At 44.8% G+C, this 27,347-nt stretch overlaps 2 protein-coding genes across 5 annotated transcripts in view; one reads left to right on the forward strand and one right to left on the reverse strand.

Annotated features, from left to right (window-relative positions):
- The window catches only part of nup205 (nucleoporin 205), a 106,718-nt gene extending 88,926 nt beyond the window's left edge, over positions 1 to 17,792 (reverse strand). The window contains exons 1-6 of the mRNA XM_078568534.1: positions 17,650 to 17,792; positions 12,244 to 12,386; positions 7,235 to 7,406; positions 3,075 to 3,219; positions 2,270 to 2,429; positions 1,505 to 1,733 (exon numbers count right to left, since the gene is read on the reverse strand). Coding sequence (XP_078424660.1) covers positions 1,505 to 1,733; positions 2,270 to 2,429; positions 3,075 to 3,219; positions 7,235 to 7,406; positions 12,244 to 12,386; positions 17,650 to 17,680 — 880 coding nt within the window. The 5' untranslated portion in view covers positions 17,681 to 17,792. The remainder of the gene's footprint in view (positions 1 to 1,504; positions 1,734 to 2,269; positions 2,430 to 3,074; positions 3,220 to 7,234; positions 7,407 to 12,243; positions 12,387 to 17,649) is intronic.
- A 540-nt stretch (positions 17,793 to 18,332) lies between these two features.
- Positions 18,333 to 27,347, forward strand: part of cnot4b (CCR4-NOT transcription complex, subunit 4b) — a 143,711-nt gene continuing 134,696 nt past the window's right edge. For all 4 annotated transcript variants that reach the window (XM_078568535.1, XM_078568537.1, XM_078568536.1 and 1 more), the window contains exon 1: positions 18,333 to 18,560. The gene's annotated coding sequence lies outside the window, so the exon portion shown is untranslated. The remainder of the gene's footprint in view (positions 18,561 to 27,347) is intronic.

The following is a 27,347-nucleotide window of genomic DNA, read 5'->3' on the forward strand; positions in this document are numbered from 1 at the left end:
ATGTGCAATCTCAATTTAGAGACACGCCATCTGGGCATCGCACCAGGTCCACACATTCAGGGCAAAGTCAACTTTAGAACATTCACCAGCCAGTCTTGTGAACTGCTTGAACTATTAGCTATTCATTCTAGGACAAATCCTACTGGAAAAGCAGAGTTTGGACCCACCAGCTGATCTGTCCCTTCCTCACTACAATGCAGGTGCCTCTGCTATGCCCTGTGAATTGTGGATGCTCTGGGGACTCATCATCCTGCATCATCAATGAAACCTAAATCTACCCAATGAGGGAGCAACGCCAAGAAGTAAAAAACTGAGTAAATTAAAATTATTTGTACCCTCATGGGGCAGGGTCTTATCATGTGTGCATTCAATTGCCCTTAATGAATTCTGAACTTGGGGCAGCATTTCTATGCAGTTTTAGCTCGATAGTGATTCCTTATTTTGAGGCACAACACACAAAAGTAAACTAGCTATATTCAAAATCATATCTCCAACATAGCTCAATCCAAATGGGAAATCTTTGTTCAGCTGTCTCTAAAGCTGCGGCTCCAGGGAGAAGCCACATCACACAATACAAAGGAAGAATATCCTCTGGGGTTTATCCAATTACTGCAGGAATTTAGCTGACAATTATGCAAACCAGCCAGGCTCCAGTACCAGACTCAGGGATAGTTAAACTCAGAGGCAGTCACTGAATGTTGGGCCAAATGAAATATTCAAAACTGTCATCAATATTTTTTTTGAACAAAAGCACAATACTGCAGATGTCGAAAATCTGAAATAAGAACAAAAAATGCTGGAAATACTCACGTTTGAGGTTGATGACCTTTCATCGAAACCACTGTCAATGGCCTGAAACGTTAATTTTCTGCAGTGGACCCGAGTATTTCTAGCATTTTCTGTTTTTTTATTTCAATTTTTTTTTTAGGTGAAGGTATCAAGTGATAAGTACAAGTATCAAGAGTGCAGGTGATTCATGTTGATATACAGATGACCCATGATGTACCAAAATGGGGAAACAGGCTCAACGGCGAACTCCTGTTACCATGTTCTGGGACTTTTGGAGAGTGGGCTTGGAAGTTGGAATGGGAATAAGGGATGAGCATATAAAAGACCATGGTATAATATTCAACTCAAACAGAAAATCGCTGGGATTTTTAGCTTTGAGAAGTCAGCATAATCAACATCTGCTATAAATGTATGCAAGTGCTTGCTTAATTTATTTATAATTTAAATTTGTTTTGCAGATAGTATCTTAAACAAGATATTTGATAACAATTTTCTTGGGAACACTCAAGGGGAACTCATGGGACATTGAATCTAGTAGCTAGAGAAATGAAGAGGAAGGTTTTCTGCTCGTTATCCTTACCGAGCTATCAGGCTAAGTGAAGATACAAATAAAAACTTTTGAGGTAATATCTCTAGAGAACTGATATTATGAAGATTTCAAAACAAGTGCAGCCAATACCGTTTCTTTCTGATGTTTAACTAGTTGCTCTCATACCTTCTCGATCCTCGGTGACATGCTCTAAAAAACTGATATCAAAGCAATAGAGCAGCGCCATGAGAAGAGCCAGGTTTACATTTTCCAACGTGCCATCAGCCTCCAGCGTCACACACTCCATGTGGGAAATCAGAAACAAGGTGTCATCTTTGTTCAACGGTGTCTGGCAGGCCCAAGCGAAAAGGCAGTCCGCAAGGGATTGGCGGCATTCCTTGATCAGATCTGAGACCTAGAAAATCAGCAGAAAGATGTTTTCCTGTCCTGCAAGATTTGAAGTACATCATATATATTTTGTTCCCAAAGAGATTCTCCGTAAGCCAGCCTAACCAAGCAGAAAAATGAAGAAAGTGATATGTAGGTTTGGGAGCTCCCTTTTATTTCTGATGCCCAAATTCAAAGATTTTCTTGGCACAAACTTGAAATAGATTCTGCCTCTTGGACATAGGAGACCAATGGACTGGGAAGAAGTTGAGTGAACGAAGAGAGACGTGGGCCTGAACCACAGCTCAGCACTTGAAGGTGGCCGGGGGTGTAAGAGTTGTAAGATGTGGGGTGCAGGTAAGAGTTTACTCTTTCAAAACCCCATATAATTTTGAACATCTCTCTCAAATCTCCTCATCTTCCACTATTTATAAAGCCAAGCAACCTATATACATTTTTAACAGCCTTTCAACCATTCAAGAATATTACTGCGGGCTCAACAAAAACCTTGTTGAATATTTTCACTCCCTTAAATGCTTAAATGCTAAGAGCTTTGACTCTTACCCCTTTGCGATGAGTTGCATTGCCCAAGCCACGTGCAGCTTGCAATTTTTCAAACTCATTGTTGAGGTTTATTTGATTGATCAAGCACAGCACCTTCTGAGTCAGCCCCTGATCCATCAATTCATCGGTAAACCGTGTTGTCATGGAAACAAGCTCTGAGCTGCAAAGAAAATTACTGTTTAATCCCAAGGTGTTATATGATTGTCTTCCTCTCAGTAAATCATGCTTACTCACAAACTTAGAATCCGAGTCATGCTTAATCATGAGAATAAATCGATGGGTTGCTGAGTTTGAAAAATGCTGTTTTTACTTACATAATAGGAAAAACATTCCACGTAACAGCTTACTTTGTGCAATATAAATTTCACAGCACCATCCTCCACTTGTCCCAAAGGTCCCCTGTCCCAAAGCTGATAAAGGGTGTGGGGAGTTTCAGGGTACCAAGGTCTTGATTAAGCATATCCACCTTGCTAGCTGAGGTCACTGGGCAATTATAGTTCTCCCTCTGAAATGAACCAATTTAGAACCAATCCAGGACAGAACCTGGGACCTTGCTGGAACATATAACTCAGTATCATGCGAGGAGTTAGTACTTTCCTAGTAATCACCTGCACTGTTTAAGTTGAACAGAAAAACACTCTCATTCCGTCATGACAATGCAGAATCCTATATATTTTTGTTCTCTGTAATACTTTTATTCTAAAGCAACACTGTTTGATGAGCCTACAAGAGGCAGATTCAATAACGGTACAAGTTTTAAAGTTTTATTTTGCACTTGTTTAACTTTCGAGGCTTAAAAACATACCTGAGTTCCAGAGTCCATGTTTTGCCTTGTCGTGATTGTATGAGGGAATGCAAGGAGTTTGCAACGCACCTCTTCCCATCCCAATACAGCAGTATAGCCACCAAACCACGTGTCAGGCCAGGGAATCGGGGCAGCTGATGCTCACCTGTGAAGACAAACATGATCGAATTAGAGGTGCTCACAAGACAACTAAAAACCAAGAGCCATCTATTTTGACAAATGATACTTGGGGAGCACCTTTTACACAAAACACCTAGCAAGTTGCTTTACAGGTCAAAGAACGCCAAGAAGAATGAGAGAGGGGGATGAAGCAGGAGGTGTGTGAAGAGATGGGGAAATGGGGGTAACACAAAGGAACACTATCCCAGAGGTTGAAGTGGCTGATAGCTTAGGTTGTACAAATAGTACTTCAAAAATGACCCAAGAGCCCTGTCATCAATATATTTGTGCATCTCCATTCGAGTATTGAGATTTATGGGACATTGCTATGAGGATAAATTGCACTCCAGCATACAGGTAATGTCGATGTCTGCTTAAAACAACAATCCATCCTTATAGCTGTTCCCTGCTTCCCTTCAGTGTGGAAACGGATCTAACCATTACTATTCAATGTTTGTGATGCAAATTTTCCTAAATAGCCCTGCCTGTCTCACATCTCGATAATAAGTTGACAAAAGACTCTGACTTAAAACCCATTCCTTTTATTTTTAAACAAATTTAGAATTACGCAACAAACGCTTGTCAGCTTTAAAGGCACTAAAACTGATATAAATCTGTTGGTGAGGGCTGGCACTACAGCTTCCTGAAGTTCCAGTCTCACTCCACCAGAGCAACTGTAATGTATGCATGGCGATTCGCTACGTTTGGTTCTCAGAAGGGTTTGTTTTTCCAAAAAAAAAAAATTGGTTCCTTCTCGATGCAGGCCTTAGGGAAATCTGGCTGGTTTAAGCTGACATCGAGAGACTCGGACTTTGGGAATCGACAAGGAAAATACCTCAGACGTCAACACAAAAGCAGCTTACAAATCAAGAAGCACTGTCTGCCATTGCAGATATGCAGCAAAATTAAAATAAGTTTCAAGGGAGCATTATATGTTGCAGATAACAAATTCTGATCACATGTTTATGGAAGGATTGATTCAGAATACAGAGCAACGGTTACAAATGGGCTTGGAATGGAGAATCAAACCCACAGTTAAACATTCAATTCCAATGGACTGAACTTTGTGAATTTGCCAAATCCTTCCTTCAGAGAAATCCAGATTAGGGCTCTGCTCGTATCCGGGTGCAGCCATTAAGCCCACTGATACAGAGGCCTGCACAGTTTAGTCATTGCTTATTTCAAAACCTTTGAAAACTGAATTCTACGCTCAAGGCAAAGGGTGGCTGTCCTATCTTCCAGCACACTTTCTATTGTAGGTGAACAGTGTCAGCATCAAGCATTCCCAGATCCTAAGCAAAGAAGGGCAGCATATAGTATAAATTTACCATTTTCCTCATCGAATATCCTGAGACACTAAGTAAAACTGAGAATTCAATGCCAGCTTTTGCTGTGGATTCGTACCAACAGGAGATTTATATCCTGTCAGCAGAAGCTGGATATTCCATGAGCTGCCAGGGTCAATATGCCAATCAATCAACTGGGAGGTTAGCATTATAATTTCTGGACAAAACTGGTCACCCTTGTAATTCTTGGGATCTGATAACACACAATACATCAGGAATAATTTAAGCAACAAGTATACATGGCAGAAAATACACAAGATAGAAGCTCCTGATTATCTGTGTAAGAGATGGTGAATAAAATGCAAAGAACCTTGAAATTTCTTCACTCTACGGGCAGAATTTTCTGCCTGCTGGGTGGGCGGGCCCGACCCAATCTCCGGCGGGCAGGGAGCCGATCCCCGCCAGAGAAGCTGACACTTTTAAAAACGTTAAAAATAGAAAAAAAAAAATCCTTAACATGCCCCCCTCATGTGACAATGTCACATGAGATGGGACATGTTCATTAATTACACTAAAACTTTATTAAACTTTTTAAATCCCTACATGAAACCTCATCCCGCTGGTGGATTTTTTCTATTCCCCGCCTGGGCTCCTGGCCTGCCCGCCAACCTTAAGGTTGGACGGGTAGGTCCTTTAATTGTTTCAATGATCCTGTCAATGGCCTCAATTGACCATTGACAGGTCGGCGGGCGCACAGCTGATTCTGCTGAGCTCCCACCTTCCTGAAAATTTAAATGGGCGGGATGACGTTGGGGGTTCCGCCTGACATCATCCCACGCCATTTTACGCGTCGGCGAGGGGGACCCGCCCCCTGCTTGCCGACAGCAAAATTCAGCCCTATGTATAGGAAGCTGTAAGGGGACAATCATTAATTATTGGGAGAAAATTCAGGGCTCCTACTAAATTAGGGGTAGTAAAACATTAATTCAGTGGATCCTATTGGAGGGTATTTCCTTTGACTAAAAACATGAGTGCTCATGTAAAATTAAGAAATCCAAGAAAATGGTCGTGATCCATCGTGCACGTGCGAGAACAGAAGAGGATGGAAGAATGAATTGGGTATTGCTCAGCTTGGGCAGCCTGATGATTGTCAAAGAAAGGGAAGACTGACAGGGCAAGGAGTTCCACACTGCATCAGCCATGGCTCAGTGAATAGCATTCTCACCCAAGATAGAAGACTTTGGGCTCAATTTCCACTCCAGAGGCTTGAGTTTAAAATCTAGGCTGCCACTCCAGTGCAGTATGATGGAGTCCTGCATTGCTGGAGGTGCCATCTTTCAGCTGAGTCATTAAACCAAGGCCCCATCTGCCCTCTCTGCTGGATGTAAAAGATCCCATGGCTCTATTTAAAGAATAGGAGAATTCTCCCTGGTGTCACGGGCAATATTTATCCCTCAACCAACATCACTGAAATAGATTATCTGGTCATTATCACATTGCTGTTTGTGGGAGTTTACCATGTGCTGCATTTCCCACATTACAACCGAGAGCACACTTCGATAGTCCTTTAATTGGCTGGGGTCGTGAAAGACAAGTTTTTCTTTCTTTCACAAATATCAAGGTCCCAAAAGAGAATAGGTGAAGTCGGTCAATGAGCCTTGATTTTTAAGCAGGCAAAAGGAGTGTAGAAGATAGCATATGCACAGCTTAGGAAGAACAAAGGTTCCATGCCCCTCTTAATCTTTCAGCACTAAGAGGTAACGATTGACATTGTGAAATTAAGATTGCCAATCAATGACAAGCTTTACCTTGTATCAGATCGGAGTGAGAAAAGGCTTAACCAGCAGCAGTGATGGGACAAAAAATGCTTCTGTATAAGCACTGTGAGTTGAACCCTAGCTGTTTCTCAGCTTAAATCTTAATTTAAGGCTTAATCAAACTGTTCATACATTTTAACCTCATAATGCTATGTATTGTGTGATTGATCCACAGCCAGAAATTCAGAGTTTAACACAGCTGGTGGTTGTATAGTTTTTGTGTGGTGACTGTCCATTAAGCATAAGATCTCTGCGCACAAAAGTTAGTTTTGTAGTGGTGCTAAATTCATTGCACAAATCAGGAATCCACCTGTGAAAGTACTAGTTGGTGTACTATTAAACCACACTAAAAGAGAGTTTTAATTCTCATTGGATGCCACAATAGCTCGTTTCAGACAGGACAGTGAAGTGTGATTATAAACCTCTAGTCCAGTGAGTGACAAGAAGTTAGTCTGTGCTTTTGCTCCATACCGCATTGGCTTCTGCTGGAAAATGCATTTATTTATGTTTGTAAATCAGGAGAGAACAGAACTGAGTTTAGGCCCTATAATCAAATAACCTTCTGACGCTAATTATCCTCTACAGGAAAATTGCTAGTTAGGCGAGGTACCAGTGAGCCAGTGTTACAAAACAGTGCCCCAGTAGGAGTGGAGCCCTCATAGAAAATGAAAAAATAAAATTGATGTGAAAATCCTCACTTTAACTCAAAGTTCATATGCAACGAAAATCACAACTGAACGATATCTAATGCAATTTGCTCTGTAAACTTTTCAGATAAAGCACACTAAAGATGCCAGTTTGCTGATGAACAGTTCTGGATTCAGCAGACAGACTTTGGGCCACTATATTTAAACAAAAGCTGTCACAGGGATCACAGCAGAACTTCAAAAGTACAAACCCGCCAGCAGTAACTCCACCGCAGCAAGCTCTCCAATGTCGAAGAGATCGCTTAAAATGAAAGCCTCGCTGATCAGCTGTTCTGGAAGGAGCCTGGTCCCCTGCTGACCCTGGATCGCAATCCCCTCAACGCTGGCTTTCTTCACCTTCTCTCTGTGCTGTACATTTTTAGCCTGAACAAAAAAAAGAATTTTTCAGGGTTTTGTATCAACTTCACAAGGACCCTTGTGCCAGATCATTAAAATGATCAAAAATGAAGTTTCAATTTCTCCCCCTCAACGACTGCTACATATATTTTTCCTCAGTTCCATTACTCAAATCAGAATGAATCAATGCTGCAATAACAGCCTGAGTTCACAGAAGCTGGCAAAGTATATTTCAAAACTCACTAATAATGATAAAAAGAGTCATTTCGAAGGATAATAGGTTTTTGCTCTTAGGAATAAAGCAGGAGTAGACCATTCAGCCTGTCAAGGCTACTCTGCCATTCAATTGGGTCATGGCTGATCATCTGCCTCAGTGCCACTTTCCCCATATCCTTTGATGTCAGTCGTATCCTTCTTCCATCTTAATTATTACCTTATGACTGTTGGCATTGAGCATAGCTTTTTTTTAAAAATTCGTTCATGGGGTGTGGGCATCACTGGCTAGGTCAGCATTTATGGCCCATCCCGAACTGCCCTTGAGAAGGTGGTGGTGAGCTGCCTTCTTGAATCGCTGCAGTCCATGTGGTGTACGTATAGCCAGAGTGCTTTTCAGAAAAGAGTTCCAGGATTTTGACCCAGCGACAGCGAAGGGATGGCGATATATTTCCAAGTCAGGATGGTGAGTGGCTTGGAGGGGAGCTTCCAGGTGATGGGGTTCCCATGTGTCTGCTGCCCTTAGCCTTCCAAGTGGTAGAGGTCATGGGTTTGGAAGGTGCTGTCTAAGGAACCATGGTGAGTTCCTGCTGTGCATCTTGTAGACGGTACACGTTGCTGCCACTGTGCGTCGAAGGTAGACGAAGTGAATGTTTGCAGATGGGATGCCAATCAAGCGGACTGCTTTGTCCTGGATGATGTCAAGCTTCCTGAGTGTTGTTGGAGCTGCACTCATCCAGGCAATTGGTGAGAATACCATCACACTCTAGACCAGTGCCTTGTAGATGGTGAACAGGCTTTGGGGAGTCAGGAGGTGAGTTACTCATTGCAAGATTCTTAGTCTCTGCCCTGCTCTCATAGCCACAGTATTTATATCTAGTCCAGTTCAGTTTCTGGTCATTGGTAACCCCCCAGGATGTTGATAGCAGGGGCGTCAGCGATGGTAATGCTATTAAATGTCATGGGGCGATGGTTAGATTCTCTCTTGGTGGAGATGGTAATTGCATGGCATTTGTGTGGTGCGAATGTTACTTGCTCAAGCCCGGATATTGTCCAGGTTTTGCTGCAAAGGACATGGACTGCTTCAATATCTGAAGAATCACAAATGGTGAACATCGTGCAATCATCAGCGAACATCCCCACTTCTGACCTTATGATGGAAGGAAGGTCATTGATGAAGCAGCTGAAGATGGTTGGGCCTAGGACACTACCCTGAGGAACTACTGCAGTGATATCCTGGGACTGAGATGATTGATCTCCAAGAACCACAATCATCTTCCTTTGTGCTAGGTATGACTCCAACTAGCGGAGAGTTCTTCCCCTGATTCCCATTGACTCCAGATTTGTTAGGGCTCTGATGCCATACTTGGTCAAATGCGGCCTTGATGCCAAGGGCAGTCACTCTCACCTCACCTCTGGAGTTAAGCTCTTTTGTCCATGTTTGAACTAAGGCTGTAATGAGGTCAGGAAATGAGTGACCCTGGTGGAACCCAAACTAAGTGTCAGTGAGCAGGTTATTGCTAAGAAAGTGCTGCTTGATAGTACTGTTGATGACCTCTTCCATTACTTTACTGATGATCAGGAGTAAACTAATGGGGAGGTAATTGGCCTCTTTGGGACACACTGCTGTAGCTGTACTGGAACAGCTTGGCTAGGGGTGCGGCAAGCTCTGGAGCACAAGTCTTCAGTACTATTGCCGAAATATTGTCAGGGCCCATAGCCTTTGTTGTATCCAGTGCCTTCAGCTGTTTTTTGATATCACCTGGGGTGAATCAAATTGGCTGAAGACTGGCATCTGTGATGGAGCCTCCCCCTCCAGTGAGTTGTTTAATTGTCCACAACTAGATTTGGCAGGACTGGAGAGCTTAGATCTGATCCGTTGGCTGTGGAATCACTTAGATCTGTCTATCGCTTGCTACTTATGCTGTTTGGCACACAAGTAGTCCTGTGTTGTAGCTTCACCAGTTTGACACCTCATTTTTAGGTATGCCTGGTGCTGCTCCTGGCATGCTCTCCTGCACTCTTTATTGAGCCAGGGTTGATCCCCTGGCTTGGTGGTAATTGTTGATTGGGGCATATGCCAGGCCATAAGGTTACAGATTCTGGTCGAGTACAATTCTGCTGCTGCTGATGGTCCACAGCGCCTCATGGTTGCTCAGTCTTGAGCTGCTAGACCTGTTCGAAATCGATCCCATTTAGCATGCTGGTAGTGCCACATAACACAATAGAGGGTATCCTCAATGTGAAGATGGGGCTTCGTCTCCACAAGGACTGTGCAGTGGCCACTCCTATTAATACTGTCATGGACAGACGCATCTGCAGCAGGCAGGTTGGTGAGGATGTGTGTTTTTCAAGTATGTTTTTCCCTCTTGTTGGTTCCCTCATCACCTGCCGCAGACCCAGTCTAGCAGCTATGTCATTTAGGACTCAGCCATCTAGGTCTGTCGTGGTGCTACCGAGCCACTCTTGGTGATTGTCATTGAAGTCACCCACCCAGAGTACATTATGTGCCCTCGCCACCCTCAGTGCTTCCTCCAAGCGGTGTTCAACACGGAGAAGTGCTGATTCATCAGCTCGCTGGGGGGCAGGGTTGGGGCAGTACATGGCAATCAACAACAGGTTTCTCTGCCAATGTTTGACCTGATGCCATGGGACTTCATGGTGTCCCAAGTTATGTTAAGGACCCCCAGGTCAACTCCCTCTTGGCTGCATACCACCAAGCTGCCACCTCTGCTGGATCTGTCCTACTGGTGGGACAGCACATATCCAGGGATGGTGATGTCTGGGACATAGTCATGCTCATGGAATCATACCTTACAGATAATGTCAGGCCGTTGCTTGACTAATCTGTGAGACAGCTCTCCCAATTTTGGCACAAACCCTCAGATGTTAAGGATGACAGGGCTGAGTTTGCCCTCGTCATTTCCGGTGCCTGGTGGTCCATCCGGTTTCATTCCTTATTGACTTTTCAGCAGTTTGATATAACTGAGTAGCTTGCTAGGCCATTTTAGAGGGCACTTAATAGTCAACCACATTGCTGTGGATCTGGAGTCCCATGTAGGCCAGAGCAGGTAAGGACAGCAGATTTTCTTCCCTGGAGGACATCAGTGAACCAGGGGTAAAAAATTTGTCAGGTTAAGGGTTGTTAATTCCCTTTAAAATTTTTCATCCTTAAAACTTCAAACTGGGTGAACGTGTATGACTTCATATAGATTCAGAGTCTTAGAAAAGCATCTCAAAGCACTTCACAGTCAAGAACGAGCTCAAGGAGATAATAGCAAAGGTGACCAAGCAGTCACAGTGGTGGGCTTTAAAGGAGAACCAGAAAGGAAAGAAGGGAAGTGGAGATGCAAAAAGATTTAGGGGAACAATTCCACAATGTACAACCTAGGTAGTTGAAGGCATGGCTGCCAATGGTGTGGCAAAGAGAATTAGGGATGCACAGAGGCCAGAGTCGGAGGAACAGAGTTCTTGGAGGGTTGTAAGGCAGGTGAGCGTGACAGTGATGGGGAGAATTTTAAATTGGAAGTGTTGGCCGGGGGCGGGGGGGACCAGGAGCCAATGTAGGACAATGAGTACATGGATGATTGGTGAGCAGGACTTGGCGCACAATAAAGATACCGGCAGTGATTTTGGATGAACTGAAGTTTATGGAGGGTGGTGGCTGTCCAGGAGAACATTGGCTACCTTAAAGTTTGCTTTTTTTCCCCCCAAGAGAAAGAAGCCAAACTTTGTTAACTCTTTTCATAACTCAAATGCTCAAGACGTGGAATTGTCGTTGCTGTCTATCCTTCTCATGGGCAACAGCTATCAGAACGGTGAATATAGTAGCAAGAGGGGAAATTGTGGAACCAATCTGGGCAGAAGTTAGGAACAAATAAAATATTTTAATGGGATAATCATGGAAAAGCCTTGATATTTCAGATGAGATGAGCAAACCAGGTACAACCACAAAGCATTGGAGTGAAAAGTACAACTTAATAAATGTACTTAATGACTCCTTAACAATGTAAAGCTGCTTGGTGAATTTACTCAACTACTGTGGACTTGGAAGTCATTTTTCTAATTCTGTAAATTCCAAGTCGCTAAATCTAACTCAGATTTTGTTGGAAGTGAGTTGCCCAGTAGTAACTGTTACCCCATCTTCAATTCCCAATATATGCTGTTAGGTGGCCCGAGCCAAGGTGGTACTTAAGCTCAATAATTGGCCTCTCGTTCTACAAGGCCTGACTGAGGTGTCAACTGTGGCTCAGTTCATAGCACCCTCGCCTTTGAATCAGAAGGTTGTGGGTTCATGTCCCACTCCCGGAAACCAAGAACTGTGAATGTACTCGAAAGAGTTACAATCTGTGACTGTTGATAACTCGAAAGAGTTACAAGGCCTGACTGCCTGCAGCTTATTTCCCTTAAAAAAAAAAGCTGGCAACACAGCCTTCCCTTGGTGACTGGGGGATATTATTGTTGGTATTAGTTGGTTTTCCACATGTTTTTTGTTTGATTTTGGATTCCACATGGTTCAGTTTCTGTGTAAACAAGGTTGTTCTAGCCCAGATCTTCAGGTCATTTCCATTCTGTGGCTAATACCTTGATAGCGCCTCATCATTATGCCTTTATTGGTTGAAATTAAGTAAGCAGAAGCAGAAAAACTCACAGGGTTCTTGAAGAGGGAGATGAAGTCCGGTTTGTGCTTTTTGAGCGTAAGGTCCAACAGGTGAACGGCTTCTGGAAGACGTTTCCAGATCACACTCTCCACTGTCTGCCAGATCTCTTTGTATGGCCCCCACAAACTGGCAGCTGCAGCACACAACAAAAGCCATCAGTAAGTTAGCGGCTGTGAAAATTACAACTTTTTTCAGAAAAATCATGGACTATATATGGAGATATGTTCAATGAGCTTCATTACTTAAAAATAAGCTCTTTTTATGAATTTTGTGCTTGAGCTGAAGGACATTAGGGCTATGAAGACAGAACATTTTCCATTCCACGTGCCTCACTTTATGTAACAGCAGGGACTTATTTAACATTAATAAAACACATTTTCTGCCAGACTTTGAGACCAACCCAATTTTAAGATCCTCAACACTGGGTACTGAGCCCAATGAGTACCTTACTCATAAAACACCAAAAAACAACAAAATTAATTATAACATCTAAACACTATACCAAAATGTAAATTAAGCACAGGTTATTAGGGTGACTAAAGCACAATAAAAGGTATATGATCCTGAACGTTTTACCTGACTAGTACCCTTATGGTAACTTGACTTTGAGTTTGTGTCTGGTAAAACTTGCTAAATTCATTCACTTAAGGTGAGTTCTTGGCAGGAAGAATGGAAAAGCACAATTTATTTTTTTAAAGAAGGATTAGACCAGTAAATCTTGGTCATTAGAGGAACTTGGTTGTTATTGTACATGAACCATATAAAGTTAACATGCAGGTACAGCAAGCAATTAGGAGGGGAAATGGTATGTTTATTGCAAGGGGGGTTGCAGTATAAGAGTAATTTTCTGAGGCTTTAGTGAGACAGTATCTGGAGTACCATGTACAGGTTTGGTCTCTGTGCACAAGAAAGGATATGCTCACCTTAGAGGGGGCGTAATGAAGATTCATTGGATTGATTTCTGGGATGAGAGGGTTATTTTATGAGAAGAGATAGTGTAGAATGGCCCTATTTTCTCTGGAGTTCAAAAGAGGTGATCTCATTGAAACATATAAAATTAAGAGGCTCTGACAGGGTAGACACAGAGGCTGTTCCTCCCTGTCCAGGGATCACAATCACAAGAGTCAGGAAAGCTTCACCCTGTATCTGCCTTTTACATGTGCTCTGACTGCATTGGTAGCTGACACGCTTGCCTGAAATGAGAAGAGATGCATTCCTCATTTTGCGGAGCCCATACATTTGAGGTATGTTTGGGAAATTTCTGCTAGATCTTCAGAAAAATAACTATGCAGGTAGTCTACGACAGAAGAGATACGCAGGAAAGTGAGGGGGCTCATTCGTGGCTCTTCCTGATGTCTCAGCAGTCTGAGTCTATCCATTCAGGGCACGTTTATTTAATTAGCGAGTGGATAGTGGATGGTGGGTTACATCACTAATACTCAATCTAATTTAGTATATTCTTGGCAGATTTCTTAAATTTATTCATTCGTGGTAAGCTTTTTGATGGTGCATTCTGACTGAACTGATTACAGAGTTTCTTAATTCAATTAAAAGTAGCAATAGTTTTGATAAAAGATTTGGATATATTATAATATGCCACACTCTTCAGAAGTAAATGACACAAGGTGTACATGCATATTATTTGATTTCCTGTCATACTACAGGGAGTAAATGAAGTGTATGTGTCAGGTGAAATCAGACTTGTGAACTAGTTGAATCAAGCATACAGGTATGACCAATTCTGATGAAGGTGTTGAGCGAAATAACCTGCTGTTTCCAGCATTTCCGTTTTGCACATACATGCACAGCCCGTCACATTGTAAATATAATCTTTGGACAGTTCTGATTTAAAATAATCAACCCAAATACCCGCCTCTCTCCACAGATGTTTTTTAGAATAGCTAAGCACATTTGTTTTTCGGATAGTTAAGCACCTCTATCTCATAATTAAAATATGACATTTACACAGCTGTAAACAAGTTGAATAGAAATGCACCCAGATATAATTTAAACATATGTTCCCCCACACCTTTCAGGTTGACAATTATGCATTTTAGACTGCAGCGCCGAATTCAAAAATTTTCAAGAGGAACATGTTCCTTGGGTGCTGCTTTTAAGAGCTATTGGACTGAAGGTACACTGCAGAGTTCAACCTTGTCTCCCTGGTCTGCGTTTGCCCCTGCCACCCCACCAACTCCCCAAATCCAAACCCCTCATGCCAACACCACCAGCTCACTGCCCCACCTTCCATCCAATCCTGGTCCCGGCCCCCACTCTCACCCTTGTGCCTGCCCCCTATCCTCGTCTACTCTTCATCTCCCCTCAGGCCCCCATCACCTTTCCATACCCACCCCCACCACTCCCCTCTTCTGCCGCCCCCCCCCCCCCTTTCCCTTCTTCGCCCTTCACCCCTACCCCAATCTTCCCCCTCTCTCTCCCCCACTCCCCACCCTCTTCCCCCTCCCCTCCCCCTCTTCCTTCACCCCCCCTCCCCTCCCCCTCTTCCTTCACTCCCCTCCCCTCCCCCTCTTCCTTCACTCCCCTCCCCCTCTTCCTTCACACCCCCCTCCCCTCCCCCTCTTCCTTCACCCCCCCTCCCCTCCCCCTCTTCCTTCACCCCCCCTCCCCCTCTTCCTTCACCCCCCCCCTCCCCCTCTTCCTTCACCCCCCCTCCCCTCCCCCTCTTCCTTCACTCCCCTCCCCTCCCCCTCTTCCTTCACCCCCCCCTCCCCCTCTTCCTTCACCCCCCCTCCCCTCCCCCTCTTCCTTCACCCCCCCTCCCCTCCCCCTCTTCCTTCACCCCCCCTCCCCCTCTTCCTTCACCCCCCCCCCTCCCCCTCTTCCTTCACCCCCCCTCCCCCTCTTCCTTCACCCCCCCTCCCCTCCCCCTCTTCCTTCACCCCCCCTCCCCTCCCCCTCTTCCTTCACCCCCCCTCCCCTCCCCCTCTTCCTTCACTCCCCTCCCCTCCCCCTCTTCCTTCACTCCCCTCCCCTCCCCCTCTTCCTTCACCCCCCTCCCCTCCCCCTCTTCCTTCACCCCCCCTCCCCCCCTTCCTTCACCCCCCTCCCCCCCCTCTTCCTTCACCCCCCCCCTCTTCCTTCACCCCCCCCTCCCCCTCTTCCTTCACCACCCCTCCCCCTCTTCCTTCACCACCCCTCCCCTCCCCCTCTTCCTTCACCCCCCCTCCCCTCCCCCCCCCTCTTCCTTCACCCCCCCTCCCCTCCCCCTCTTCCTTCACCCCCCCTCCCCCTCTTCCTTCACCCCCCCTCCCCCTCTTCCTTCACCCCCCCTCCCCCTCTTCCTTCACCCCCCCTCCCCCTCTTCCTTCACCCCCCTCCCCCTCTTCCTTCACCACCCCCCCTTCCTCCTTCAACCCCCCCCTCTCTTCCTCCTTCAACCCCCCCTCTCTTCCTCCTTCAACCCCCCTCTCTTCCTCCTTCAACCCCCCTCTCTTCCTCCTTCAACCCCCCTCTCTTCCTTCTTCAACCCCCCCCCGCCTCTTCCTTCTTCAACCCCCCCGCCTCTTCCTTCTTCAACCCCCCCCCCTTCCTTCTTCAACCCCCCCCTTCCTTCTTCAACCCCCCCGCCTCTTCCTTCTTCAACCCCCCCCTTCCTTCTTCAACCCCCCCGCCTCTTCCTTCTTCAACCCCCCTCTTCCTTCTTCAATGCCCCCCCTTCCTTCTTCAACCCCCCCCCTTCCTTCTTCAACCCCCCCCCCTTCCTTCTTCAACCACCCCCCCTCTTCCTTCTTCAACCCCCCCCTTCCTTCTTCAACCCACTCTTCCTTCTTCACCCCCACTCTTCCTTCTTCACCTCCCCCCACTCTTCCTTCTTCACCACCCCCCTCTTCACCCCCACTCTTCCTTCTTCACCCCCACTCTTCCTTCTTCACCCCCCCCACTCTTCCTTCTTCACCTCCCCCCACTCTTCCTTCTTCACCCCCCCCACTCTTCCTTCTTCACCCCCCCCCACTCTTCCTTCTTCATCCCCCCCCACTCTTCCTTCTTCACCCCCCCCCCACTCTTCCTTCTTCATCCCCCCCCACTCTTCCTTCTTCATCCCCCCCCCACTCTTCCTTCTTCATCCCCCCCCACTCTTCCTTCTTCATCCCCCCCGACTCTTCCTTCTTCATCCCCCCCCCCACTCTTCCTTCTTCATCCCCAACTCTTCCTTCTTCACCCCCCCTCTCTTCCTTCTTCACCCCCACTCTTCCTTCTTCACCCCCCCACTCTTCCTTCTTCACCCCCTCTCTTCCTTCTTCACCCCCTCTCTTCCTTCTTCACCCCCACTCTTCCTTCTTCACCCCCCCTCTTCCTTCTTCACCCCCCCTCTTCCTTCTTCACCCCCCCCTCTCTTCCTTCTTCACCCCCACTCTTCCCTTCTTCACCCCCCCTCCTCCTTCTTCACCCCCCCTCCTCCTTCTTCACCCCCCTCTCTTCCTTCTTCACCCCCCCCTCTCTTCCTTCTTCACCCCCACTCTTCCTTCTTCACCCCCACTCTCTTCCTTCTTCACCCACTCTCTTCCTTCTTCACCCCCCCTCTCTTCCTTCTTCACCCCCACTCTTCCTTCTTCACCCCCACTCTCTTCCTTCTTCACCCACTCTCTTCCTTCTTCACCCCCCCCCCACTCTTCCTTCTTCACCCCCCCCCCACTCTTCCTTCTTCACCCCCCCCCCACTCTTCCTTCTTCACCTCCCCCCACTCTTCCTTCTTCACCCCCCCACTCTTCCTTCTTCACCCCCCCCACTCTTCCTTCTTCATCCCCCCCCACTCTTCCTTCTTCATCCCCCCCCACTCTTCCTTCTTCATCCCCCCCACTCTTCCTTCTTCATCCCCCCCAACTCTTCCTTCTTCACCCCCCCCACTCTTCCTTCTTCACCCCCCCTCTTCCTTCTTCACCCCCACTCTTCCTTCTTCACCCCCCACTCTTCCTTCTTCACCCCCACTCTTCCTTCTTCACCCCCTCTCTTCCTTCTTCACCCCCCACTCTTCCTTCTTCACCCCCCCTCTCTTCCTTCTTCACCCCCCCTCTCTTCCTTCTTCACCCCCCCTCTCTTCCTTCTTCACCCCCCCTCTCTTCCTTCTTCACCCCCCCTCTCTTCCTTCTTCACCCCCACTCTTCCTTCTTCACCCCCCCCTCTCTTCCTTCACCACCCCCCCCCCCTTCGACTCCCCTCTCCCCCCACTTCTTTGCCCCTCAACTATTGTAAGTTTTGCTGGAGACAAACAAGCAGGAAGGGGCGAACGGGCTATGATCGCAGATGGGGGCGTGGGGTAGGGGGTTCAGTCCACACTGAGGCGGGGGGCTGAGACTTAAGAGTTTAGTAATGTTGGTGTGCCTGAGATGCGGGTCTGACCGAGATTCTAAGCCTCTCCGTCTCTCCCAGTCACTGACCTGAATTTACCGCCATGGTCACGACTGCCATCTTGGAGAGGAACCGGAACCGACAACTCCCGGCCTGCCCGGGGAAAAGCAGTCTGCACCCCCGCCAACCACTTTAACCGTGCCCACACCAGCCGATTGACCCTCCAACCACCAGCCCCAACTCCCCCCGCTGGAGATTTGCTAAGCTCCCGAACCTTCCGTCCGTCAACCAGGCTCAACGAGCAGAAGGGAGGGTAAGGGGGGAGCGGCACGTGACCCATCCACCCGGACTACAAACGCCAGCATGCCCGGCGACAGGACACCGGAAGTGACCTCTCACACCTGCCCCCTCCCACCCAACCCAATTAAAACGTTGCCTTGAAAATATCACACCGGCCCCTTTTTTTAAAAAAAATGCTTAGGGTAGGTCATTTGAATGCAGGGTTGGTTGTGAAATCGAAACGACTGGGATGGGGGCATTTTTCTGAGAAACCAAAATCTACGGCGCGAGGGGGAGGGGGGTGTCCGGGAAATGTAGGCGAGCGCCTCCTTGAAGGGAAAGGCGTGCCGTTGGCGGACTACATATCCCAGAGTCGCTCGCGGGTTGGCCGGGGGGGGGGGGGCGGGGCTCCGAGGGAAAGGGTAACGGTCGCCGGTGGGGCGGTAGGCGCAGGCGCAGCCGTTTCCCTGCGCAGACTCCGTGCGAGTTTCCTAGGGAGAGGAGAGAAAAAAAATGGTGGCCGGTGTGTAAACTGGAGCAGCGCCGGAGATATATAATTATAGATCAAATTATCCGCAATAGAGGAGAGGAGGGAGCAAAAAAAAAAACAACCCCCTCCGATCAAGGGAAAAGAAGATAAACAACACCTCAACGCCAAGCAGAGAACGACACGGGATCAAAGGAAGGACAGAGCGTTCAGAGCTCCTGCTGAGTTTAAACTGTGAGTGGGAGAGAGAGTGAGTGTGAGGAGGGAGGGAGGGAGGGAGGCACTGGGAGTCTGGGTCTCTGCTACACGGAGGCTTCAGCGGCACAGCCAGGCCGCAGCAGCCCCAAGCATCACTGGGGAAAAGCGGCACCGGCGGGCGGCGGGGGAGGGAGCCGGAGACAGGCGGAGGAAAGGGAGGGAGGCCCTGTCCTTATCACCATTTTAATGGAGAGGGAGAGTTGCAATTGTTTGAACGTTGAGGAGACAGGGATTTCATTTTTCCCTCTCCACTCTGGGGGTAAGGATTACCCTCCACTTCCTTTCTTCCCATCGCGCAATTTTAGCGTATTTTTTTTTTCCTTTTTTTTTAAAATATATAAAATACGGCGATTGGTGTGAATTTGCTATACAAATGGTAGTTTTTTTTTTAAGAAAGTAAAAAGTTCACTTGCCCCCCCCCCTCTGCAAGTGGGCTTGAGGAAAGGCAGTAACTGAGCGGGAAGTGCAAGCGGTGTTCTATTTTTATTTGTGAGCCGATAGGCATCAAATAGCCCCCCCACTTATTCTTAGATTTTGCTTCATTGTTAACAGTTTGAGTTTCAGATCCATGCAAGGGGGAGTTTACAGAAATGAGTACAAGGGACGAAGGTTATTGTTTATTCGTTTCTGAATAAGTGCAGGCATTTTATCCACCTGCGTGATTGGGAATGATAATTAAGTACGTTAAAAAAATTGTTCTTGTTGCACGTTTCCTACTTTTTGCTTTGGCTATAAGGATTTAAGTGATTATATTAATATCAAGTTAGAACTGTTCATGTTTAATTTAGGAACAACAGTCCTGGAGTTTCAAAGAGGAATGGTGAACATTTAATATTTATCATCTGTCTTTTACATTGATATATAGAATTGCTAGTGAGGGAGGGGAAGTAAAGGAGCTTAGCCTTTTAAAAATACAGAATGTAAGACGAATTTTAATATTTTTGAATGTTGACATCTATGTGTTTAAAAGGAGAAAGACAAAGCAGGAGAAGTTGGCTTTGCATGACAGGTTAGAGGAAATGCAGGGCTGCTGGGGAGGGAATGGAAGCATCTCATTGACCATATTGTGCTCAATTTCAAATAAAAATGTTTGGGAAGAGCTGTAATTATTACCTGCCCCTAATTGCCCTGATGGGCTTTCATGAATGGCTACAGTCCTGTTTGCATTGGAGCTCCCAATCTGATATATATATATATATAATAGTTTAGAAAAAAAGACTCTTCACAAAATTGTAACAGCATTACTTGACACTTGATAAATTTATTGCAATTCAGTGGTTCTTGACAACTCTCAGTTTGTGGTGCTATCTCGTATTTTTTCAGTCTTGTAAGTATATCTACCCAGCAGTAGCAACAATAATAAATTTAATTGGTTCTGAGGGTGGCAAAATTTATTTGGGGCAGGTAGTTTGCAAATGTGGTGTTATGGGGATTGAGAATTTTCTTGCTGTGTTCATGATGCAAACTATATTTCATAATTTGTGTTTTTGTTCAATAATGAAAGGGGATGATTTCAGGATAAATTTTTGTCTCAACTATTTTTTCTCCCCTTTGCCAAGGCCTTTGCCCGTTGCTGTGATCAGGTGCCTTCATACATCATCCACGCAGCCATAATTCATGTACAAGACTTATCAGTGTGCGACAGTAGCTCTAATGTATTGTTCTCTCCATTCAGAAATGCTGATGCCTATTTTGGAACACATACAAAACTGCCTCTAAGTTAGTTCAGACGAGAGGTCCAACTTGGGATCCCTGGATTGTGAGATTCAGATGCTCATCAGAACTTGCTGAGCCTGTCCAAATAGTTTTTACTTGTTTCGAAGTGCATCAGTTTAGCTGCAACTGGTGGACACTGCCAGGCATTAACTAGATAACGAACCACAACAGTGGAGTTCCGATATAGTTTTACACTGCACTTTGTTTCGCTGGTTCTTGTGTTGAGGTGCCACTTGCACAGATTTAAGTCTTATTGGTCCAGCCAACATTGTTTGATATCTGCATTGTTTGATATCTGTGTTAATTGGAGCTGTCCTGTGTTCTAAGGTATGAACCTGTATTGTTAAAGATAAAATTGCTGTTTAGATACATTGGTCAACTCCATTTGTTGTTCGTGGACACACAGATCACAAAATCCTAATAATGATTGCTCATCTGTGCTCAATTTGTTTCACTGTTGTAGGGCTGGACCAACTGTCCTCAAAGTCCTGGTGTGGGGCAGGTGAGGTAGGGGTGATAGTGTGAGCTAACCAGGGCTTTTGAACCAGTGACTCACTGACCTGTGCTGGAAAAAATGCATGTATGAATGCTCGATCAGGACAGCATTGAACTTGGCTGTAATACCTCAGGTTGAATATCTTGCTAGTATCATCAAACTTCACACAGGAAGTATGGTCACTTTGGCAAGGCTTCAGAACATCTGTGTCGCGCTGCTTCCAGTTGGGCATGCAGGAGCGGTGGGGGTTTGGAGGGGGAGAGGTTGCCATTATCTGCAATGTTTAAAATTTATTGCACATTTCAGTGGTGTTTGGAGAGGGCCATTGGAATTGCATCAATTGTGATGAGAGAAATTAATCTTATGAAATATATTTGGTCATATAAGCATGTTAAATGGGTTTTCTGATCTCATACCTGAGAGTTTTTGCAAAATCCCCATCTTAAGTCCCATTCATGCAATGAACTGTGCCCTGGAACATCAGCCCATTTGCTTAACTAATTTGGCAAAACTTCATTGCTTTGGAGAACTGAAGATGTGCAAGATAACAGAATGAAGAATTCCTTTCAGTAGCAGGACCGTCAAATGTGGTGTTCTTGAGGCAATATCGCACTGCCTAATAATTGTACTTACTGCCTTATCAAACAGTAATCAGGAGAAAAGCATTCCTCAGCACACATGGCTTGCCCATCCAGCCAATTTATACATTTGGAATTGGTTATTTAATTTCAGTTTTCTGCTTTATTCTCCCTTCCTCATCTGAAGACACGGCGCCTGCTTGATGAGTTATGTCCCCCCATCTTGTATTTTGTGCTTGTGACCAATCTTCTGCCTGTGCCTAAGTACACATTGTTAGTATAATATTCAGCAGTGTAGAGCTTCATATTTAACTACTTATAAAATTAATGTTTCATATTTAATATTTTAAATCCATTTGCAATAGTTTCTGTAATTTTGAGGGAATTTTACAGTGGGTGGGTTGGTGAGTAACCTGGAGGAGGATGGAGGCCAGAGTAGCATGTAAAGTGATTTTCCACCTTTGTCTATTACTTTGACTGCCTGTGTGCCAGTAATCTGGAGAAGCAAGTTGGGCGACAAAGTTCCGGTGGCACTCCAGCAAAACCAATAGATGTATTGTACTTGATTGGTTCTTTTTAACACATAAAGCTTTCTCATTTTCTCGGGTGATAAGCAGTTCATATTGCTGGCTGGTCCGTTTATCCTTCTGTTCAGCACAGTCCCACATAGAACCTTGCAATGTTGTCCTCAGTTAATTTCGGTGCCAAATCGAGAAAAGAAATTGACATGTAACAGCTATCCTGGTAGCAAGATGATGCAAAAAGTCAGTGACTGTTCAATGTCTCGTGTTTAGATTTGCCAAACATCATGACTATCTGTGTTAGCCAGCCTCCACTGTACAGTGTGCAAGGACTCTGAAGCATGGTTTAAAATCCCCATCTTGACTGGCCAGTGTTATTTCACAATTGCATTATAAAATAAAATTTGACTTATTTGCAATAGCAGCAGATAAGGGCTGTATATGTGGTCTAAAATTCAGAGCTGTTACCTGGAGCTTCACCTGTCACTTCCTGATGTAAATCTGGATGCTGTGTTGTGAAGCACGTGTTATTTTTGGGCAGTGTTGAGAGACATGGATAACTGACTGCCTCAACAAAGAGGAAAACTATCTGATCTGAGCAATTTGGGGTGGGGTTTGGTGAAATGAAGTAGGGACTTGTTAACTAAAGCAGCAAAGGTTAAGATGGCAATTGAATTTAGCTGTCCAAAATAATGGAAGGGTTTCAGATGGTAAACCGAAACATTTGCACTGGTTATTAAATTGGCATAAAGGGGCCAGAACTCGGGATAGATTCTGAACCATGGAAGAGACTCTAAAGATTATTAGAATAAGGAATACATTACCACAAGTGGTTATAAAATCCCAGCCAATCAACACATTTCAACTCATCACCCTTGGATACTGCAGTCATCTAATTCTGGTCCCATGTGCATCCCTAATTGTAATTGCTACACCATTGGTTGCCATGCCTTCGGTTGCCTCGGCCCTAAGTTCTGGAATACCCTACCTACACCTCTCTGTCTCTGTACCCTGCTTTCCACTTTTAAGACATTCCTTAAAACCTACGTCTGGTCAAGCTTTCAGTCATCTGACCTAATATCTCCATACGTGGCTCGCTGTTATATTTTGTTTTATAATGCTGCTGTGAAGCACCTTGGGACATTTATGTTAAAGGCGCTATATAAATGCAAGTTTGCTTTTGTTGCTGTGGGGGAAAAAACAAGAGGCCTGTGACTGAAGTGAGTAGCACCAGCATTGCTATAACATACTGGGTGATGTTGAGTTAAAATTTTGCATTCTGACTTGGGGGTGGGAGGGTGTAATTAGTCAACTAAACAGGAATGGCATGCAGATTGCTTTGAGTGCTAAATATTTAATACTTAAATATTACAAAGCTGAGGTCATGTGTTCTTGGACCCCTGCATGAATTTTGAAGTAAGAAAAATGTCCAATCTCTTTTTTCTAAACAGTGATGGATCAAGGATAGCAGCCCTAAAGGATTGCCAGAGTGACCCAAGACTTTTGTGACTATTAACTGATAGAGCATTATCCATCATGCCCGACTCAAATGTAAAATAGTCCGATGAGTGAGTATGGAAGCTAACGTTGCTGCATGCTCACAGTCCAGTTAAGATGCTTTAACTCCCATAGGCTACAAAGCCATTATATTTTGTCTAAATAACAGTTTACCCTCCACCTTTGTTTCTGCCATGCAGGGATGAACTTGATGCATCAATAGAGCAGAGGAATGATCTGCTTTGTTACTGCCCATCTTTCGTGCCGCAGAGACCAAGACTAATGAGGGAGATGTGGTGGTGTTGTGGTAATATCACTGGACCAGTAATCCAGAGGCCCAAACTAATGCCCTGGGGACACGGGTTCAAACCCCACTACGGCAGCTGGTGGAATTTAAATTCAATTAATAAAGCTGAAATATAAAGCTATTCTCTCATTGATTGTCATAAAAACCCATCTGGGTCACTGCCCTTTAGGGAAGAAAATCTGCCATCCTTACTTGGTCTGGCCTATGTGTGACAGATCCAGAATAGTGTGGTTGACTCTTCACTGCCCTCTGAAATGGCCTAGCAAGCCTCACATAATTGGGGATGGGCAACAACAACATCCCGTGAAAGAATAAAGAAAAAACAAATGCATGATGTGCCTGGGACCTCCAAGAGCAGAGGCTGCATGGAACTTAACATAGTCCATTAGTCTGTTTCCCGTCCAGTTTTGAAACTCAATCCTTGTCCAGACTAATGTTGATTGATCTGAGACTCCTTCAGCAAATTCGGTTTTGCAAAACTGGAACTTGGTATTGGAGTTTTACTTCTAACAATTGTAAGCGGTTTCTCATTGAACTCTTTAGTGGATTTGTAGTGACGCACTTGAAGTAAAATCACACTCGAGCCAACACACTTCACTGTGCCAGACATGTCTGGTGTGGCCTTCATAGATATGTTGGTAGGATGAGACAAAGTAAGGTGAGGGTATAAACAAAAGCATAACCCTGCTGGGCTGAATGATCTGCCTCTGTGCTGGAAACTGTTTGTAATCTTTCCCAAATTGCCCTGACCTCCAGTGACAGGCCTGTATCTAGCCGTACTTCACCCCAGTGTAGACATGCCAAAATATTCTTTCTAGCCCACCCAAGCATGGAAAAAAAATCAATTGTCCTTTTTTCACATATCAAATGAAGATTGAAAAATGTTGGATTTTGCTGAAATTTGAATGAAAGAAGCAGCTGCAGTGCAGTAAGTGAAAAATGTACATCTCAGCTTTTCATGTGGTTAATATCCCAGTGGCAGCACATACACCTACTTGCAAATATATATGAAGTACCTGTGCTTATGCGCAGATTATTTTGGTGTCCAGGTGACTGATTTCAGCCTGTACACAGCCATCGGTGGCAGCCCTGTACTTCATTCTAAGCATTTTTAGTGAAATTCAACCTTCCAGGAGTGTCGGAACATGGATAGGCCCCTTGAGCTTGTTCTGTCATTGAGTGAGATCATGGCTGCCCTGTGACCTAACTCCTTATACCTGCCTTCGCCCTTTGTACTTTTGGATAATCTCAGCTTTAAAATTAAAATCTAAAGTCATAGCCTGGGTGCCAGTGGATTTCAAATACTTGGTTCAAGTTTCCTCCTTTCGGTTGATGTAAGAGTTCAGTGTAAAATTAGTTTGAGCATGTCAGTCCATTTCTTTCAGTGGGAGCACAAGAATGCCCCTATCTTGCACTGTTGAGAGCCTAAGTCTGATCACAAGGTGGCTGGTGTGGGAAATGGAAAAGCATCTTCCTATTGTGTTTGAAATGCTTTGCTGTGATTGAGGCAGGGTAGAGGAAGTTTTATTCTGCACCTCTGCTGTTTGAGCTGTACTGTGCTTGGGTTGCTTGATGCTGGCACTGGATGCCTGAAATAGAAAATGTTCTGTTGCCCAAAATGCAGATGTTTATTTTGCACAAAAATTGGCAGCAAAAATTAGATTTTTGTTGAGTCTTTAACCTGACATTATACTCATATACCTAGCAGTGAGTTGAAATAGTCACAATGTTGAGTGGTAATTGACATGAGTATCAATAAGACATGGATAGTGCCCATGCAAGAAGAGGTAAGTTCGCATCTGAGCTTTGTTGATGTGATGAGTTGTTTCTACTGAGACCATCTTTTGAGAGAAGCACAAGAAATCCAAACCTTGCTTTTACATAAATATAAAATATACTGCGGATGCTGGAAATCTGAAATAAGAACAGATAATTCTGGAAAATACTGCGGATGCTGGAAATCTGAAATAAGAACAGATAATTCTGGAAAAACTCAGGTCTGTTAGCATCTGTGGATAGAGAAAGGGAGTTAACATTTCGAGTCCATATGACTTTTCTTCAGAGCGAAAGAGAAATAGAAATGAAATTTGAATTTATAGTGTTTGAGGGGTTGAAGCAGGTGGAACAAAATAGGTCAGGGATAGGTGGGAGCTCAGGAGAGAAGACCTTTAGTCTTTAACCCTACTGTTAACACTCCCTTTGTCTTGTGCCTATGACATCTTTGTCAATCTCCTGTGCTCCCACCTATCCCTGACCTTCCATTTTGCTCCACCCCCTTTTAAACAGTATAAAACCCATTATATTTCTACTTCTCTTTCACTTTGAAGAGTCATGCGGGCTCGAAACGTTAACTCTTTCTCTCTTCATAGATGCTGTCAGACCTGCTTAGTTTTTCCAGCATCTTTTTGTTTTTATTTCTTGCTTCTACATCTCGCCTTTCACATCCTCCATGCCGTAAAACATTTCACAGCGTACAAATTATCTTTGAGATATACTTACTGCAGCCAAATTGCACTTGAGGTCCAAGAAACAGCAGTACAATAACCTCTGAATTTTATCGTCTTTTGATTTTGTTGGGGGGTTTGACTTTGACTGAGGATTAAAAGAACTTCTCATTCACAATGATGGATTAAGGTCTTATTGAGATGTATTGTAACTAAAGACCATAGGAGTTGTAGGGAAGAACAAATGATTATTTACTGAAAGTGAATGAGTTTTAGATTTCAGAGGACTTGAGTTCTCTAAAGTGCGGCAGTTGAACAACATGCCAACCTTTGTGTAGTTGTAAATATGAAACATGTTAACAAATCCTTTTTGTTGCCATCCTAAGGGAGTGTATCTACATTTTAATCAGTATTGTCACCAGAATTAGTTACGTGGTGGTGAAATTCTCAGACTATTCTTAAACAAAACAGGACAGATGTTTTTGCTCCTTAGATTGTGTCTGTGCAAAGTTTTGAACTGTATAGCTGAAAAACCAATTGGTACAGGTCTATAGTGCGATCAGTGGAACGATTGAGGTTATGAATTAAAAAGTTACCACCAAGTGTATTATGTATTAACAGTGTGTATTTAGAAAGCGTCTTCAGTGTAAATGAATATCCTAAAACACCACAAATAGGAAAATATGGTTGCTGAATTGTAGACGAAGAAAGTTGTAGGCCATTCATCACTAAGCTGACATCAAGTTGCCAGGGACTGTTATTAAGCTGGTAGAAATAGCTGTCTTTGCAGGCATGTGGAAACTGACTCTGTCTATGATTGGTGCAGCAAAGGACAGTGTGCAAATTCAGAAGACATGCCAAAGGATGGAACCTTGGATTATAATGGAGGGAATCATGTAGTGCTGGGAAAAGAAGCCATTGCTGGAAACGTGTTGGGTGTGTTTATCAGATGAAGGTGAAGCAGAACCCAAATGTGAAACAGTCATGTGGGGAGGTGGTGGCATAGTGGAATTCTCACTGGACTAGTAACCCAGAGACCCAGGATAATGCCCTGGGGACCCAGGTTCAAATCTCATCACGGCAGATGGTGGAATTTGAATTCAGTAAAAAAAAATCTGGAATTAAAGATCAGATGATGATCATGGATCATTGTCAATTGCCATAAAAACGCATCTGGCTCACTAATGTCCTTTAGGGAAGGAAA

Source organism: Cetorhinus maximus, chromosome 22 (assembly GCF_964194155.1).
Source record: "Cetorhinus maximus chromosome 22, sCetMax3.hap1.1, whole genome shotgun sequence".
Taxonomy (NCBI): domain Eukaryota; kingdom Metazoa; phylum Chordata; class Chondrichthyes; order Lamniformes; family Cetorhinidae; genus Cetorhinus; species Cetorhinus maximus.